This window comes from Dermochelys coriacea, chromosome 3 (genome assembly GCF_009764565.3).
Source record: "Dermochelys coriacea isolate rDerCor1 chromosome 3, rDerCor1.pri.v4, whole genome shotgun sequence".
NCBI lineage: Eukaryota > Metazoa > Chordata > Testudines > Dermochelyidae > Dermochelys > Dermochelys coriacea.
The window spans coordinates 15,380,851-15,400,524 of NC_050070.1; the positions used below are offsets into that span (position 1 = coordinate 15,380,851).

At 45.1% G+C, this 19,674-nt stretch overlaps 1 protein-coding gene across 2 annotated transcripts; it reads left to right on the forward strand.

Moving 5' to 3' along the window:
* The first annotated feature begins 1,808 nt into the window (after window positions 1-1,808).
* Window positions 1,809-19,140, forward strand: TDRD6 (tudor domain containing 6). 2 transcript variants are annotated; one of them, XM_038397097.2, is made up of 5 exons: window positions 1,809-9,023; window positions 9,484-9,632; window positions 11,364-11,453; window positions 12,340-12,400; window positions 18,385-19,140. In XM_038397097.2, the coding sequence occupies exons 1-5, from the start codon at window positions 2,237-2,239 to the stop codon at window positions 18,462-18,464; spliced, it is 7,167 nt and encodes a 2,388-aa protein (XP_038253025.1). In that variant the 5' UTR covers window positions 1,809-2,236; the 3' UTR covers window positions 18,465-19,140. The 2 variants fall into 2 exon arrangements, with proteins under 2 accessions (XP_038253025.1, XP_038253026.1); XM_038397098.2 differs by having other exon boundaries at window positions 1,811-9,023; window positions 9,514-9,632.
* Window positions 19,141-19,674: the final 534 nt, after the last annotated feature.

The window sequence follows — 19,674 nt, forward strand, 5'->3', positions numbered from 1 at the left end:
AAAATTAGACACTTAAATCCATTAGCCATCTGAATAAATTGTCTGATGTTCAGCAATGTAAAGTGACCATAATTCTTATCGACTTCAGCGGGAAACTAAGCATCTCTGAAAATCAGGCCATTCTTATTTAGGTGCTTTGTTTTAAACACCTATGTTTGATTTTTTTTGGGGGGGTGTACATTTATATGTAAGGCTACGATTTTTTGACAGAGGTCACAGAAGTCATGGAATCCGTGACTTCCATGACTTTAGCCCCTGGCAGCCAGGAGCTGCAGGGTCTCCCTGCCTGCAGGGAGATGCAGGCAGCAGGGGGCCTCCCCAGAACTCTGGGTCGCTGCAGGCAGTGGGGGTATCCCAGAGCTCCTGTTTGGCAGGGGGATCCTGGAGCTCTAAGCCCCTGCAGGAGATTTTTAGTAAAAGTCATGGACAGGTCATGGGCTTCCATTAAGTTTTCCTTATTGCCCATGACTTTTATTAAAAATATCTGTGAAAAAATCTTAACCTTGTTTACAGATATTACTTGGTCAACATTGTCAATTATATAGTGTATCACGTTTCTTGAAACACTACATTTTAAAATGTGTTTAGACCTGCTGGCCTCATTTCTGAGCTGCATTCCCTCTCTATGCCACAGGAATGCAGATAGATCATAGAATCATAGAATATCAGGGTTGGAAGGGACCTCAGGAGGTCATCTAGTCCAACCCCCTGCTCAGAGCAGGAACAATCCCCAATTTTTGCCCCAGATGGCCCCCTCGAGGATTGAACTCACAACCCTGGGTTTAACAGGTCAATGCTCAAACCACTGAGCTATCCCTCCCCGCACTGAGCAGATCATCCTAACTAGAATTCCCCAGGCTAAGGATGACTCCCTGGAGAACCAGGAGTGGTGTAAAACCTTTATACTCATTTGCCCCAGTTCAGCCCTGCTGCAGGGGTGTATCAGGGGCAGCTCTGGGGTACAGATGGTTCTGTGCATTGGCTATTCTGGGATGGTGGAGTGGCCCACAAACAGATGTGGGAAGCTGTTTAAGTTACAGCTGTCCTGCTAATTTGCAAAATTACTTTATGACACCTAATGGCTAATATTAGGAGCTTATTGTCCTGTGGTTTAGGGGAGCTGGGCTTAGCACCCAGTCCTCGGTTTGTGTGCCTTAGAGAAATTTTACATACCAACCATGTGGTCCAGCTAGTAGAGGTGTAACACAGATTGCATCCACACGGAAACATGCTCCCAGCTGTGCACTGCCATCACAACCACTGTTTGAATTGAGCAGCTGGGTGCGGCCCACAGACAATTCCCAGCATGTAACGCCTAACCCTGAGCCCAAACTGCAATTTACAGAGACAGGTCCCAGGGTGAAATGCTTCACCCTGGGCAGTATGTAGTGGCAGGTCCCAGCATCCAACACCTCACCTTGACCTCAAGGAGTCTGTACTCAAGTCCCATAGCTGAATGCTTCACCCTGAGCCTGAAGAGACAGCTCCCAGCACGCAATGCTTGGTCCTCAGCCCAAGTAGCCTGTAAAGGCAGGTCCCTCCCAGCATGCAATGCTCTCCCCCGCTGTCAAGCGGCGTGCAAACAAGTCCCAGCATGCAATGCTCTCCCCCGCTGTCAAGGGCGTGCAAACAAGTCCCAGCATGCAATGCTCTCCCCCGCTGTCAAGGGCGTGCAAACAAGTCCCAGCATGCAATGCTCTCCCTCGCTGTCAAGCGGCGTGCAAACAAGTCCCAGCATGCAATGCTCTCCCCCGCTGTCAAGCGGCGTGCAAACAAGTCCCAGCATGCTCTGCTTCACCCGAGACCAGCGGCCAGCGCCTAAGGGCTCGCCTTGAGCCCCCGTAGCCTGTAGGCGCCGCTCAGGCCTCCACCCACCCATCCCGCCCCAAGGGGCACTGCGGACCCTCACCCCCCCTCCCTTCCCCTCTGAGGGCAAGGGCCGCCCAAGCTGTTCTTACCCCCCCCCCCTCCTGGGCAAAACGGGCGGGACCAATGCGACCCCCCCCCCCTCCGAACACAAACTTCATTCGCTTAACGGACGTTCTTTCCAGGGAGGCCCACGGAGCAGCCGGCGGCGGCGGGAAGGGTCACGTGAGCAAGAAGCGCCGATATCAGTGGAGCCGAGCGGGCCGGCCTCGTGCTGGACAGTTTGGGCGTGGTCACGTGCCTCTATAGCCGCGGAACGGCCGCTAGCTCCCTTGCCAGGGCGCCGTGGGTGGGTCGCTCGCGCGGCGGGATGTGCTCCGTGCAGGGGATCCCCAGTCCCGGCACCACCATCGGCCTGAGGGTCTCCTTCGTGGACGTCCACCCGGAGGTGCCGCTGGTGCGGCTGTGGGGCCTGCCGGGCGAGCGCCGGGAGGAGTATGCCCGCCTGCACCAGGACATCCAGGCCAAGGCCGGTCCGCGCCTGGTCGGCGCCCCGGGAGCCGTCTGGCCAGCGGCGGGGGCCGGGCTGTGCCCGGGGGACCTGTGCCTGGTGGAACTGGGGGACCACTGGCACCGCTGCCGGGTCGTGAGCCGCCAAGGCCCGCACTGCCGAGTCTTCCTGCTGGACGAGGGTCGCACGGTGACGGCCGGCGCCTACTACCTGGCTCGGGGCGGGGACGAATTCTTCCACCTGCCCTCCGAGGTGCTGGGCTGCGTGCTGGCCGACCTGGTGCCGCCGGGCGCCGGGGCGGCCGTGGCGGGCGGCGGGGAGCAGCCGGCCGCCAGCTGGACGGCGGGCGCCCTGGAGTTCCTCGGCTACCTGCAAGCCAAGCAGGTGTCGGGGCTGGTGCGAGAGGTGCTGATGCCGCAGCGCCTGGTCCTGCTCGAGCTGCCTTGGCTGCTGGCCCAGATGCACCATTTGGGCCTGGCCAAGCAGATCACGCCCAGCTGCTTCCGAGCCCTGCTCAAGCGCTGCCTGGCAGCGCCCCGCCTGCACGGCCAGCCCAAGCCGGAGCTCCCCGGCCCTGCTGCAGCTACGCAGTACCCTGTGGCTACCGCTCCCCAGCCGGGCCCGGGCACCCTGGATTTCTTCTACCCACGACTTCAGCTGGGGGTGACTGAGCCGGTGCTGGTGACCCAGATCTCCGACCCGCACCGCGTCTATTGCCAGCTGCAGAGCCTGTCCCAGGAGATCCAGCGCCTCTCGGACTCCTTGCACCAGACGTACGAGACGGCGGCCAGGTGGGAGCAGGATCCGCTACCCGAGCCGGGCTCCCCTTGCGCCGCACGCGGCATAGACGGCCGCTGGTACCGCGCGCTGTTGCTGGAGATCTTCCCCGGGGAGCAGGGTCGGTCGGTGGCCCAGGTGATCTGCGTGGACTACGGCAGGAAGGAATTCGTCACCGGGGCTAACCTGCGCCGCCTGCCCGTGGAGTGTTTCCGCATGCCGGTAGTGACTTACCCGTGCGCCCTGCAGGGCATCTCGGACGGGGGCTGCGGCTGGTCCCGCTCCCAGCTCAGCGGGCTCAAGGCGCTGCTCCTGGGAAAGGCGGTGAGCGCCCGCATCGAAGCCTACAGCCCCTTCGAGCACCTCTACTACGTGAACCTGTACGGAGAGAAGGGCCTCAACTTGAACTGCCTCTATGGGGTGCAGACCCGCTGTCTGGCCCACAGCCTGCTGCAGGGCGGCCAGGGAGCGCACGAGCCGCCGAAAGAGGAGGACGCCGCCCCTCCTAAGGAGCCGGGGCCGCTGCCGCCGGACAGACTCCTTGCAACTGCCGCTCAGAGGGACCCGGCCGCTGCCCACCTGCCGGGCGTGCGGCTGAAGGTGGGAGTGTTTTACGATGCCCAGGTGTCCTTCGTCCGAGACCCGTCCGAGTTCTGGCTGCGGCTGAAGGAGCACCTGCTGCCTTTCAGCCAGCTGATGCGGAGCATGAGCGACTTCTACTCCCCAGCCCAGAAGCTGGACGGCATCGTCCTGGAGCCCCAGCCGAGATCCCTGTGCTGCGCCAAGTGGAAGGAGAACGCCTACTATCGGGCCGTTATCACCAGGGTGCTGCGGAATGGGGTGGAAGTGCACCTGGTGGATAGAGGCAACAGGGAGATCTTGGACTGGTATAAGGTGAAGGAGCTGCTGCCTCAATTCAGGGAGCTGCCTGCTGTAGCTCTGAAGTGCTGTTTGGCAGATGTCTCTCCCCTGGGAGAGACATGGAGTAAAGAGTCTGTGGCTCACTTTAAAAGGACAGTCCAGAGCAAAGAGCTGGTGATCCAGGTGTTGGGTACGCAGGGTGACAAGCATGTGATTGAAGTTCTTGACCACTCTCAAACAGGGGAGAAAAATATAAGCAAAATCTTGTCCCAAGGAGGCTATGCAAAATTCCAGGGGGCTGAGATTCCAGAGACTCTTCAGAAGTTATCTACTCAGTCTCTGGGGCCGGATCCCAAAGAACGTGCTGCAGAGGGGGAGCTAGTGAGTTCAACAGCCAGGAAGAGTGGAATGCGATCCAAAACAATAAGAGACAGTATAGCGCTGAATCCCTCTGTGCCTTTGACTGTCAAAGACCAGCCTACTGCAGAAACTTGCCATTTATCAAGTGACTCAGCTCCTGATGAAAAAAAAATTAAGGGAAACCTAAATCTGCCCTCCTCTCTTACCCAGTACTACTTGGAAATAAAACCAGGATCTCCTTATGAAGGTCAGCTGGAAGTTGGTAGTACAGTTCAGGTGGTAATATCCTATGTTGAAAGTCCTGGTTACTTTTGGTGTCAGTTGAGTAGAAACAACCAAGAACTTAAGACACTAATGGCTGAAATTCAGGATTATTGCAAGACTTCAACACAGCCACATCACTGGGCAAGTCCAGTGTGTTTAGCAAAGTATTCAGAGGATGAGAAATGGTACAGAGCTTTGATTATTAGTGGAGAGCGTTCTACAGAACAGGTAGAAGTGATATATGTTGACTATGGGAACAAGGAGATGGTTTCTGTAAAGAATCTCTGCTCAATTAATGCAAATTTTCTGAAATTAAAGGCTCAGGCTTTCAGATGCAGCCTTTACAATTTAATCCAACCAAATGGTCAGGATCCTTTTATTTGGGATGAAAAAGCAATCCTAGCTTTTCAGGAGTTTGTTGATGAGACAGCAGATCATTTGGAACTGAAGTGTACAATATTTGCTCTGGCTGCCATAAACAATAAAGAGCTGTTTAATGTTGTGGACTTAATTACACCTTTTCAGAGTGTGTGCCATTTTTTAACCGAGAAAGGGTTGGCCAGACCTGTACCACCTCAAAAATCTCTGGCATCCTCTGTTCAGCTACACTCTTATTATTATTCTACACATGACATCAAAATTGGAAGTGAAGAAGAGATTTATGTAACACATGTTGACAATCCATGGAAATTTTACTGCCAACTTGCCAGAAGTGCAAATGTCCTAGAACAGCTCACAAATAACATCGGTCGACTAAGCAAAGTACTGCACAGTTTAAAAATGTCACAGAACCCTGGAAACCTGTATCTTGCAAGGTACACTGACAATCACTGGTACAGAGGAGTAGTTTTGAAAACCAAGCCTAATAAGGAAGTCTTCTTTGTAGACTTTGGGAATATACAGGTGGTAAAGAAAGAAGACTTGATTTCTATACCCAGTGATGCATATGATATCTTGCTTTTGCCAATGCAAGCCATAAAATGTTCACTATCTGATATCTCTAATGTACCAAAAGAAGCTACCACATGGTTTGAAACCGCTGTTTTAGATAAGCCTTTAAAGATGGTAGTGGTAGCAAAAGAATCTGATGGAAAGCTGATAGTTGAACTGTATGATGGCAATATTCAAATTAATGCAAAAATGAAAGAGGGTTTAAGCTTACCAAGAAATAGAGAGTCTAACAAATATGTGGAAAATGAAACTCTACGTTCTAAAAACATAAATGCTAAAGAAGAGGGGAATGAAAACATGAAGTTATCAGCAACATACATGAGAGAGTCTGAGAATAGAACTTGGAGATCTGAAATCCAAGGAGAGGAGTGCAATACCAAAACCAATTTTGTATGCAAGGATGTAAAACACTTCGAACCTGTTGCAAAAAGAGAGTTGTCAACCAGATTTCTAGGATCTGTGGAAAGATTTAACTCTAACAAAGTGTTTCTCCCAGCAAGTACTCCCTTAGTGGGTAAAAAAGTAGGTGAAAATAAATCTTTACCCTTTATAAAAAAAGAGATAAAGTCTGATATTGTCAAACCTGATACTGTTAAAACTAGAAATCAAGGAGAAAATAGTATACTCTTTGCACTTAAAAGCATATGTGACTTGCCTCCAAGGAACTTAATGCCTGGTCTGAAAACTTTAGTATACATTTCTCATGTAAATAACCCTTCAGATTTTTATATTCAATTAGCAAGTGATGAGCCTCAACTTAACAATATTTCAGAAGGATTAAACAATAAAACAGGAACAGAGGGTCTCAGTCAACAACAGTTACAAGTAGGAGACTTAATTTGTGCAGTTTTTTCAGAAGATGGCTTGTGGTATCGAGCTGTAGTAAAACAGAAACTATCTGATGAACGGATCAGTGTACAATATATAGATTATGGCAACACTTCAGTAGTTAATGTTTGTGAAACAAATAGACTCCCTGAAAAATATTCATCAATTCCAATGATGAGTATTCATTCCTCGCTGGCTGGAGTTCAGTCTAAACAGGTTACAGATTGGACACAGGAAGCAGTGAGTTATTTTTCAGAAAGAACAAGTGAAGTTCAAATAAACTGTGAATTTGTAGAGAAACTCAAAGACGGATGGGAAATTGTTCTCTATGATGAGCAAGGTATGATAGCAGTGGATTTGATTAATGAAACCTTTGCAATGAAAGAAGAATCTCAGTCAACAGAAGCACTTAACAAGAGAGAGAGTGGTACTGATACGACAAATCAGTGTGAACCTCTGCCTTTTGATGAGAAAAATAAAGCTTCTAGTATAATGGACACTAAATCATTCTTCTGGAAGACTCCAGAGGTAGCTCAGACTGTAGAAACTTATGTCACTGTTGTAAAGGGCCCAGAATACTTTTGGTGTCAGATGGCTGACCCAGAAAATATAAACCACTTAGAAAAAAAACTACAGGAAATTGGAGAACTTGAAATAAGCAGTGTGGATGATTTCAGATCTAGTATTAGAAGTGGTGATATTTGCATAGCAAAGTATAGTGAAGACGGAAAACTTTACAGAGCAAAAGTTAGCAGCATAAAAGATAACAACCTAACTGTGAGACATGTGGATTATGGATCTGAGGAACTTGTTGGCAGAGAGATGATTAGACAAATTCCTGATCTATTACTTACAATACCTATGCAAGCATTTCCATGCTGTCTGTCTGGATTTAATTCCCCAGAAGGTTCATGGAGTAATGACGCAAAAGACAAGTTCTATGACATGACTGCAGAATATTTACTAGAGGTCACAGTAATAGAAATACAAAAGGATAGCTCTTCTGAAATTCCCTTATCTGTTGTTAAACTGGAATGTAATGGAAAAAACATTAATGAGGAGATGAAATGTTTTTGGAAGCATAACACTGACACGACTGTGGCAAACATTCAGAACGCATTCAGTGAAAAGAATGAGGGTCCAGGGACAGATTATACAAATGCCGTTTGCCTTGAAAAAGCTGCGGGTTCTACTGGAGATGCTGAGCAAGAAAATACTGCTCTGCAGGATGCTTTACTCTGTGCAGAACCATTCCACCTGACAGACAATGGATGTCTAAATACTGCAGAAATTGAAGAAAAAGTGAGTCTCAAAACTGCTGATGAGCATCAGACCAATTTTGAAATACTTAATAAAGTAGGGAATCCTTTATTGGAAAAAGAGAGCAATAGCAAAACAAAAGTATATGCAGAACCAAAAACCACTGAACCACAGCTTCTTGCCAATAGTGAAGCAAAGGACTTAGTTCTTGAGCCATTTGAAGCACAGTTCTTCGAGGATGATGAACTCAAAGCAGAGATGTTAGAATTATCACTTGAAGTACAGTCTTTCCTGGGTGAAGAAAGAAAGGAGCTGTTGGAACTTCCATCAGCTGAGGTGCAGCCTTCCCTGGGTGAGAATGTGAAGCTGTTGGAAATGGAGCAATTACAAACGCACTCTTCACTTGATGAACTGAAAAAGCTCTTACTGGAGCTAGAGTCACTTGAAGGGCTAGAGTCATTCGAAGGGCACCCTTTCTTGGGTGGCAAAACAAAGGAAGAGGTGCTGGAACTGGAGTCACTAGAAATGCAGACTTCCTTAACTGATGAAACAAAGGAAAAATGGTCAGAAGTGGAATCACTCCAAATACAGCTTTTGGGTGATGAAACGGGGGAGCTAATGAAACTGAAATCACTTGAAGTGTCACCTTCATTTAGTAATAGAGAGAATTGGTTGGAAATGGAGTCGTCACTTGAAATACAGCCTGTATGTGGTGGTGGTGAAAGAGGGAAACTATTTGAACTGATACCATCTGAGGTACAGATTTCCTTGGGTGAAGAAACAAAGGAGAGTGTGGATTGGGACTTGGACTTGCTTGAAGTTCATCAAATGAAAGCTGTACCAATTGAGTTTGAAGTGGAGTCTTCCCTAGTAAAAACTTTACTTAGTAATGGAGCCAGAAAGGAGCTGGAACCAGAGACGCACAAAGTACAGTCTCAGCTTGGTGCTGAAAGAAAAGAGGTATTGGAACTGGTGCCATCTGAAGTGCAGGCTTCTCTTGGTGATGAAACAAGGAAGGACACGTTAGAGTTGGAATCATCTATTTTAGAGACTTCTGCAGATAAGTTTTCATTCCCCAAAACTGACTTTAAAAAGCAAGTGTCTACTTGCCCCGTAGAGCTTTGTGATGTAGGACAAGCTGACAGCAGAGGTGAAAAATGTAAGAAATGGCTAACTTTGCAAGAGAAGAGTTGTGCAGAACCAATGAAACCAGACTTGCATGAAGTGTTCAGAGAGTATAAAAATACTCTTATGAGTGGAGAGTCCTTGAGGCATAAGCCCTCAGATGAAGAAGAAATCGAACTAAGAGAAAAGCAGGATGCAACTTTAGCTGGTCGTGGTGCAGGTATGTACCTTTTAATTTATTTTAAAGAGCTATAGACTCATACTGTATAGCACAGTAACATTTTGTTTTAAAAAAATCAACAGTTGCAAATGCAAAATTTAACTTATTTGATCTGGGGTGTGTTTTGGAGAAGAAATTAATTCTAATGTTAAGATTAGACATGTGGGGAGGGGATGGGGAAATGCGGTCTTTGAGGTAAGATGCATAAAAAGTGCAGTTGTTGTTAAAAGAATAATATATGAACAGTGTGTTATGTCATCCATGAGACACTCTTGTAAAACCTTTTAAATTCCTGGATTTTAGTAATGAGTTAGCACTGCAAAGTCTCCTGTAAAATTCGTCCATTACTAACTCTAACAGATAGGAGTAGTTTCTTACCTGCAAACAGAGACAGAAAAGGCAGCAGGCAGAGGCAGTTAAATACACTGACCGTTTTTAATCAAGTCTAAAACTGTTACAGCAAATTTTGGTGACATTTCAAATCTTGTAGAGCAAAGTGAGCATGCCTGTAATCTAGAGGGGTTTGCTGTTGGCTCCAAATGTATGGTGTGGACATGTCTGAAGTGGTGTGAGGCTCGGATTTTGGAGATATCTGATGAAGGCACCAGGGTAAGTAGGACTTCACAGCTCTCTCCATGTGTAGAAAAGATTCCATGTATATTAGAAATGCTTTGGTTGCTCCACGTGCATCCCACAGTCTCCAGACTCTCAGATTACTAGAGAGGTTACAGAGATTAAAATAGCTACAGTAGAACCTCAGAGTTACGAACGCCAGAGTTATGAACTGATCAGTCAACCACACACCTTGTTTGGAACCGGAAGTACACAATCTGGCAGCAGCAAAGACCACCCCCCGACACGCGCACACAAAAAAGGCAGCAAATACAGTGCAGTGGTGGCTTAAATGCAAACTATTAAAAAAAAAAATGGGAAAGCAGCATTTTTCTTTTGCGTAGTAAAGCTTCAAAGCCGTATTAAGTAAATGTTCAGTTGTAAACTTTTGAAAGAACAACCATAACGTTATGTTGGAGGATTGGGCCAAAAGAAATCTAATGAGGTTCAATAAGGATAAGTGCAGGGTCCTGCACTTAGGATGGAAGAATCCAATGCACCGCTACAGACTAGGGACCGAATGGCTCGGCAGCAGTTCTGCGGAAAAGGACCTAGGGGTGACAGTGGACGAGAAGCTGGATATGAGTCAGCAGTGTGCCCTTGTTGCCAAGAAGGCCAATGGCATTTTGGGATGTATAAGTAGGGGCATAGCGAGCAGATCGAGGGACGTGATCGTTCCCCTCTATTCGACACTGGTGAGGCCTCATCTGGAGTACTGTGTCCAGTTTTGGGCCCCACACTACAAGAAGGATGTGGATAAATTGGAAAGAGTACAGCGAAGGGCAACAAAAATGATTAGGGGTCTAGAGCACATGACTTATGAGGAGAGGCTGAGGGAGCTGGGATTGTTTAGTCTGCAGAAGAGAAGAATGAGGGGGGATTTGATAGCTGCTTTCAACTACCTGAAAGGGGGTTTCAAAGAGGATGGCTCTAGACTGTTCTCAATGGTAGCAGATGACAGAACGAGGAGTAATGGTCTCAAGTTGCAATGGGGGAGGTTTAGATTGGATATTAGGAAAAACTTTTTCACTAAGAGGGTGGTGAAACACTGGAATGCGTTACCTAGGGAGGTGGTAGAATCTCCTTCCTTAGAGGTTTTTAAGGTCAGGCTTGACAAAGCCCTGGCTGGGATGATTTAACTGGGACTTGGTCCTGCTTTGAGCAGGGGGTTGGACTAGATGACCTTCTGGGGTCCCTTCCAACCCTGATATTCTATGATTCTATGTTCAGAGATATGAACATTTCAGAGTTACAAACAATCTCCATTCTCAGGGTGTTTGTAACTCTGAGGTTCCACTGTAGTTAGTGTTGCTTGCTGCTTCTGGATTTCTAGAATACATAGTTACAGTTGCCTCTTGTATTGGTAAATAGAGTTACTCAATGGAAATTCACTTGGTAAGTGGATGCCAGGAGATGCCAATGTAAAGGTTTTCAAGAACTCTTCCTATTAAATCTTTGTTTCCTAGTCTGATTTTTTGAATGGTTTTGAAGAGTAGCTGCAGACATCTGATTATACACCTTAGAAGAATAAATGTCTGAACCAGAAACTGAACACTATATACTCTTTTTTTTTTTTTCCTCCCTTCTTTCATTTTACAGGAATTGTATACTTAGTGTTTTACATGATATGCCAGTTGTGGACTTTTTTTCCATTAATGTGTTGTGTAATGTCTATTCTGTATAACTGGTAATGCCTACTAGACTAAGGTTAATGTTTTATCTGTATAGGTTTTGAATCTCTCTAATGGCAATGAGGAGATAGTGAATCCTGAGAATGTTTGGAATGGTATTCCTGAAGTGACTAAGAGTCCATATGAGGTACAGTATTATAGCTCTTGGTAAATATTTGGGGAAACCTAATGGAGATAAAATATCGAGTGTCTGGAATTTTGAGGTGTAATCTTTGTGTGACCATGAGGGATAACACCAACACCCACCCAACCTTTATCTGGAAAATCTTAATGTTCAAGTTTATCAATCTTCCTGATACACTGTAGCTTCTAAGTGACTGCTGTGGCCCTCCTTTTTTAAAACCTGAAGAGTGGAGTATAACTGGCTACCCCTCAGCCAGTTACTTTGATAAGGAATATTATTTTGGGTTGTGTGAAACCCAGTTCCAGAAAACGGATGATATTGAAAGTGAGTAAACACAGTATTAAGCAGAAGGAATATCAGGAAGTGCAGAAAGCTGCTTATTGCTGTCAGACTTGGCAGTTCTGAATAATGCTATTGGTGCATCAATTCTGACAATATAATGCTAACAAAGAACTTAAAGAAACATTGCACAAGGAACAATGTGAAATATTTCATAACTATTTAATAATAGAAATGATCTTAAAGGGGTCTTGCATTTCTGTTTTGCTTTGTGGACAGTGCTGTTATGGCAACACATACGTCCAGGAACCTAATATTGAATTATGCCAGAGTCATTTGTCACAGATGCTGATTATTATGAAGAAGGTGGTGGAATCAATTTTCAGCTTCTTCATTCCTGCAACAGAAGCCTGGCTTGAAGAAATTAGATGGACACAAAGCCAATTCTAGTGGTTGAGATAGGAAAATAATTCTCATACTGATCAAGAGTGAATACCTGAGTGTTAATGTAAAAAACAGTCTACTTTTAAATCAGATGCAGATACAAAAAGTCTTACAGCAGTTGCATTTTTGTCCCTTTCAGCAGAACCTGTTTTTGTTTCTGTTTTAGGGAGAGTTCCATGTGACAGATAACTTGCACTCCTTATCAGTGGAGGGCTCAATGTTGAAAGGTAGTACTTTAAATTTTATTTTCTAAACTCCTGCCATATGAAGAGTTCATTGTTTAGTTGGATGTTAAGTACCTGTCTTATGCTTCAAAAGGCTAAAAGCATGATATTCTAGTATATTATAAACAGAACTTCCAGCTGTGAAATGCGGTTGGACTAACTGGTCACTGTAGAATAATTTTCTGGGTTCTTCACTAGCAGGTACAGCACAGGTAGTAACAGTGCAAGACTCCCCATATTGCCATGTCTGGAAGCACTATATCCCTAAGGGGAAATAATAGTTCTGTTTTCATGCCTGGTCAAATCCTTGGCCTTTCTGCTGAGGGTACCAGTTGAGGCTTATCTCTTGGGTACTTTTCCACCTGGAGAATTGAACCTTGATCACAAGTCAAGTCTTGTAGGCTCCCAAATCTTTGTAAAGTGGTAGTGACTGTCACATGAAAGTCTTTGTATCCATTACTGATCACCTGAGGCATGTGGTCTCTTTGTAGCTTTTCCCTTATTTTTGTTCATTCTTACAAAAAAAAGTACAAGAAACCTTATGTCATTCTGTTTTTTCTCTGAGATGATGGGGTTTAACTTGATACTAGGAATAAAAAGCTTAGCTGGTGATACTTATTTTCTTCCTGACTTTTTACAGTGCCTGAAAAGCTATTAGCTAATGTGCTTTTCTCATTTGAGTCAAAGGTGTATAGACCTTCCGACTACTAGCACCGATTTACTTAAGTTTGTCTGGTGTATTGCCAGGATTCATGTTTTTGTTTTTGTTTTGGTTTTTTTTTTTCCCCCAGTAATGTAAGGTATCCTTGTTACAGAAGTTAGGAAATTGGCTTTTAAAGATATGGACAAGTAAATTCTCTCCTGAGTCTTTTTGTTTGAAAAGGTCACATTGACAATTTATATGATAGACAGGAATGATAGCACTGCCCATTATTATGATTGCCCAACACTTCCTGTTAAGACCCTGTTTTCAGTTGCACCTAACTCTGCAAAACTTGGGCAAAGAAACTGAGACTGGGACAAAAACAAGCATGGGGAAGAGAGAGGGCTGGGATAAGGAGGTGTGCTAGAGGGGACTGGGCAGAAGGGGTGAAGTATGGGGGTGGCATAGGCAGAAGAGTGTGTGACTACTAGAGCACACTCCCCTCCAGAGCCTGGAATGGAACCCAAGATTCCAGAAACTCACTCACTCTCACTGCAGTTAATAAATATTTGTGAAACACTCTGGCAAAGTGTGTGTTTCATTGCCCTTTAGTGCTGGCAACCTACTACTGCAATCAGGAATTCCACTAGTTCAAGTGACTGAGATCTGTGGTGGATCGAAAAGGGATTAAAAGGTTCCACCACTGCTTATTGACACCTAGATGGATCACATGCCATATGAAGGAATTTCTAGGTTTTTTTTTTCCATTTGTTTTCTGAAAACCCAAGAAATTACACACAAAACTACATTGAAAAAATTGAGGCTGCAATGTCAAGCCCTCAGAAGTGAGGAAATGCCACGATTAAGATGCAACCTTAATTTGGCCTCCTGATGCATATCATAGAATCATAGAATCATAGAATATCAGGGTTGGAAGGGACCCCAGAAGGTCATCTAGTCCAACCCCCTGCTCAAAGCAGGACCAAGTCCCAGTTAAATCATCCCAGCCAGGGCTTTGTCAAGCCTGACCTTAAAAACCTCTAAAGAAGGAGATTCTACCACCTCCCTAGGTAACGCATTCCAGTGTTTCACCACCCTCTTAGTGAAAAAGTTTTTCCTAATATCCAATCTAAACCTCCCCCATTGCAACTTGAGACCATTACTCCTCGTTCTGTCATCTGCTACCATTGAGAACAGTCTAGAGCCATCCTCTTTGAAACCCCCTTTCAGGTAGTTGAAAGCAGCTATCAAATCCCCCCTCATTCTTCTCTTCTGCAGACTAAACAATCCCAGCTCCCTCAGCCTCTCCTCATAAGTCATGTGCTCTAGACCCCTAATCATTTTCGTTGCCCTTCGTTGTACTCTTTCCAATTTATCCACATCCTTCCTGTAGTGTGGGGCCCAAAACTGGACACAGTACTCCAGATGAGGCCTCACCAGTGTCGAATAGAGGGGAACGATCACGTCCCTCGATCTGCTCGCTATGCCCCTACTTATACATCCCAAAATGCCATTGGCCTTCTTGGCAACAAGGGCACACTGCTGACTCATATCCAGCTTCTCGTCCACTGTCACCCCTAGGTCCTTTTCCGCAGAACTGCTGCCGAGCCATTCGGTCCCTAGTCTGTAGCGGTGCATTGGATTCTTCCATCCTAAGTGCAGGACCCTGCACTTATCCTTATTGAACCTCATTAGATTTCTTTTGGCCCAATCCTCCAATTTGTCTAGGTCCTTCTGTATCCTATCCCTCCCCTCCAGCGTATCTACCACTCCTCCCAGTTTAGTATCATCCGCAAATTTGCTGAGAGTGCAATCCACACCATCCTCCAGATCATTTATGAAGATATTGAACAAAACGGGCCCCAGGACCGACCCCTGGGGCACTCCACTTGACACCGGCTGCCAACTAGACATGGAGCCATTGATCACTACCCGTTGAGCCCGACAATCTAGCCAGCTTTCTACCCACCTTATAGTGCATTCATCCAGCCCATACTTCCTTAACTTGCTGACAAGAATGCTGTGGGAGACCGTGTCAAAAGCTTTGCTAAAGTCAAGAAACAATACATCCACTGCTTTCCCTTCATCCACAGAACCAGTAATCTCATCATAAAAGGCGATTAGATTAGTCAGGCATGACCTTCCCTTGGTGAATCCATGCTGACTGTTCCTGATCACTTTCCTCTCCTCTAAGTGCTTCAGGATTGATTCTTTGAGGACCTGCTCCATGATTTTTCCAGGGACTGAGGTGAGGCTGACCGGCCTGTAGTTCCCAGGATCCTCCTTCTTCCCTTTTTTAAAGATGGGCACTACATTAGCCTTTTTCCAGTCATCCGGGACTTCCCCCGTTCGCCACGAGTTTTCAAAGATAATGGCCAAGGGCTCTGCAATCACAGCCGCCAATTCCTTCAGCACTCTCGGATGCAATTCGTCCGGCCCCATGGACTTGTGCACGTCCAGCTTTTCTAAATAGTCCCTAACCACCTCTATCTCTATAGAGGGCTGGCCATCTCTTCCCCATTTTGTGTTGCCCAGCACAGCAGTCTGGGAGCTGACCTTGTTAGTGAAAACAGAGGCAAAAAAAGCATTGAGTACATTAGCTTTTTCCACATCCTCTGTCACTAGCTTGCCTCCCTCATTCAGTAAGGGGCCCACACTTTCCTTGGCTTTCTTCTTGTTGCCAACATACCTGAAGAAACCCTTCTTGTTACTCTTGACATCTCTTGCTAGCTGCAGCTCCAGGTGCGATTTGGCCCTCCTGATATCTTTCCTACATGCCCGAGCAATATTTTTATACTCTTCCCTGGTCATATGTCCAACCTTCCACTTCTTGTAAGCTTCTTTTTTATGTTTAAGATCCGCTAGGATTTCACCATTAAGCCAAGCTGGTCGCCTGCCATATTTACTATTCTTTCGACTCATCGGGATGGTTTGTCCCTGTAACCTCAACAGGGATTCCTTGAAATATACATTCCTTGAAATATACATATACATTCTGATGGCCTTTAATTACATGATCACATTATTTTTTCCACAAGTCCTTTGCCTCGTTCAGTGTACAGGGTGGTCTTGCTCTGGGGATGAATTAGGATTGTGTGGTAAAGGAGACTGTTGTCTGTAAGGTCCTGCATTATTTGTTGCAGAAGTTGAAAGGTGTGTAGTGAATGAGGCAGTGCATTGCAGAAAGAGAAAGTGGGTCCGGTGATCCAGGGAAGTGAATGCTACCCTGAAGAACCGGATTCTATCCTTGCCTGTGCCACAGAGTTCCTGTGTGATGCTGGGGTTACACTGGGGTGCTCTTAAACCAAACTTTCCACAGGCAGTTGCTAATTGTGTTCCTCATTTTTTGGATGCCCAAATTGTGGGCATGGTTTCTGATGTGTTGAGCTTTCATATCTTACTGAAATAAATGGGAGCTGTGCTTTGAACTTATAGAGTGCTATATAATGCTAAGTACTCTAAAAAATCCGATCCTAGGTGTCTCAGGGCACCGAAAACTAGCTGATACCTTTGATCTTATTCTCTGTCTCAACTCCCCATATGTAAAATGGGGATATTACCCCCCCCCCCCCGAGAGTGCCATATTGGAATTAATAATCCTGCATTCAGAGCAGGTTATGAATAGTGTGCATTATACAGGGTGTGGAATGAGGATAAAATAAAATATTGAATATCTGATCATTGAGCACCATCCGTCTTGTGCATAGAATGAAGCACGGGTCATGTGGAAACAATAGCATGTGATCATGTAATTAGACCGTTGGCATGCATATGTGCAAGGAGTGCATAGGTAACTGTCATGCTGGCATTTCCTAACTCTTGAGCGTTTGACTTTTTAACTGTAATATTCTATTAACAGTTCTTCTGTGCTTACAAAATATGTGCGTGCCTATGAGAGAGCAAGCGAGATCTAATCAGAATATCTTAGTCAAGTGTGTATAAGTCTGCAAATGGTGGCCGGTTCCCTTTCACTCAATCCTGTTAATGATTGTTTTTTAACTTTAAAAAATCTTCAGATACAAACTCATCTATCCACAGAATGTCACAATATCTGAATGTCTGATACAAACTGTACATGTTGACAGAATCAACATTTTATCAATAAAACACGAAAGAGTCTTAGACTTTAAGGTCAGAAGGGACCATTATGATCGTCTAGTTTGACCTCCTGCACAACGCAGGCCACAGAATCTCACCCACCCACTCCTGTAATAAACCCGTAATTTATGTCTGAGCTACTGAAGTTGTCAAATCATGGTTTAAAGACTTCAAGGTGCAGAGAATCGTCCAGCAAGTGACCCATGCCCCACGCTGCAGAGGAGGGTGAAAAACCTTCAGGGCCTCTGCCAATCTGCCCTGGAAGAAAATTCCTTCCCAACCCCAAATATGGTGATCAGCTAAACCCTGAGCATGTGGGCAAGACTCACCAGCCAGACACCCAGGAAAGAATTCTCTGCAGTAATTCAGATCCCACCCCATCTAACATCCCTTCACAGGCCATTGGGCATATTTACTGCTAATAGTCAAAGATCAATTAATTGCCAAAATTAGGCTATCCCCTCATATCATTCCCTCCATAAACTTATCAAGTTTAGTCTTGAAGCCAGTTATGTCTTTTGCCCCCACTACTCCCCTTGGAAGGCTGTTCCAGAACTTCACTCCTCTGATGGTTAGAAACCTTCATCTAATTTCAAGTCTAAACTTCCTGATGGCCAGTTTATATCCATTTGTTCTTGTGTCCACATTGGTACTGAGCTTAAATAATTCCTCTCCCTCCCTAGTATTTATCCCTCTGATATATTTATAGAGAGCAATCATATCTCCTCTCAGCCTTCTCTTGGTTAGGCTAAACAAGCCAAGCTCTTTGAGCCTCCTTTCATAAGACAGATTTTCCGTTCCTTGGATCATCCTAGTAGCCCTTCTCTGTACCGGTTCCAATTTGAATTCATCTATCTTGCACTACATTTTTAAATATATATTATGACTATTATGTTTGACCTGCAGGTGGAATAGGTTAGCTCTTAAACTGAACAATACAACACAAAACGCGAGACTGTCTTGTAAACATTTCACACTTGCGTCCAGGTGAATCATTTCACCTTTGGCTAAAGTTCCAGCTGCCTTAGTTATTCATTGTACACAATGGTCTTTCAAATGTGTAATCTTTGGGGTAAACTTAGTACAGGACCATGAAGTAGACAAAGTTGGTCTGAAATTGTACTACAATCTTTCAGACTATCAAACATACAGGTCACACTCTTTAATGACTGTTACTGCATAAGTATATTTTTGGATCTTCATGGTCCTATTCTTACCTCTGTCTTTCTCTCCTCTTTTTTCCTAGAAAAAAGGGCCTGTTGTGGCACAGATGTAATGGTTGATCCATATATGTTGTCCAGCAGTCCTGAAAATGCCACCGAGTAAGGCTTCTAGTTCACTAGTGTTGTGTTGGAGAAGCAAAGTCTTATGAACATGTACTTTCCCGAGATATCCGAGTTCTACAATATAGAAGTATTTTGAGCATGGTTTTCAAGAAGCCGAGCAAGTAATATCTAACTCGTATGCCATATTTCTGTAATGTCTTACACAAGTGTGAAAGTGCTAACAAAATGCCTACATGGAATCTACAGATGTTTTGATAGTTCCAGCATGTAGCTTCTTAAAATTGTGCTGCCTTCATTTAAGTGAGAATTTGGGCAGCTCTTGACCAGTGGAGTTTCAGCTATTGAATGTCTTAATCTGTGCACCAATAGTTGTAATAACTAGATTGATGTTTAAACTTTTTTGCATATGTAAATTGCTTAAGTTCTATATTTCTACTGGAACTATACTTGATTTAAGTTTGGGTTTGCTTAAATAAGGTTACTCAGATGTATACAAATAACTGTACATTATGCAACATTGCTTTCTGATGAGCACTGTGAAGATTTCTTTCTAGAATAGCTCTCCTAAAAAATGTGAGGCTATTTTGCACCAGTTACTTTGAATGTTTTGTCCTCCTTTATGGTAAACAATATTTACTTCAGTTTGAACTCTGCATTTATACTACTATACTAACAATAGAACAAGATGGAATAAAGCTGATGCTGGTGCATTGTTATCTGGTCTTGATCTTTTAGATTTCTCCACTACTTTCTTTAGTGTATAAGGAATACTTCCTTCATCTATAATTAATTTACTACAATCTGTTGGATGAACACCCTTTTTAAAAACAGAGCAAATAAGTACAGAGCACCCCAGGAATATTAAACTAAGAGCATAAGAATGGCCATACTGGGTCAGACGAATGGGTCTATCTATACTCCTAAGCCAGTGCTGCACCACTGCGCGCATATAGAATTCATGTCCTCTGCAGATGTCTTTGTTTCCCTGCAGAAAATGACAGGGAAGCCAGAAGAGTGGTCATGAAACCCTCCCCAGCAGTGCGGGCATGTTGTTTCGGGCATCCAGAGCAGTTGGTGGAGAGGTGAATCACTGTGGAGAAGGCACACCCCAGCCGCTGGCTCCTACCCTGTGCTGAGCTCAGCTGCTAGTCCTGGCTGGGCTGCGGGGTCCGGGAAAGGACAGAACTTCCTCTTCCCTTACAAGGAGCTGCTGGGGTCAGGTCAGACCCACCCCCAGAACCCTCCCCTGA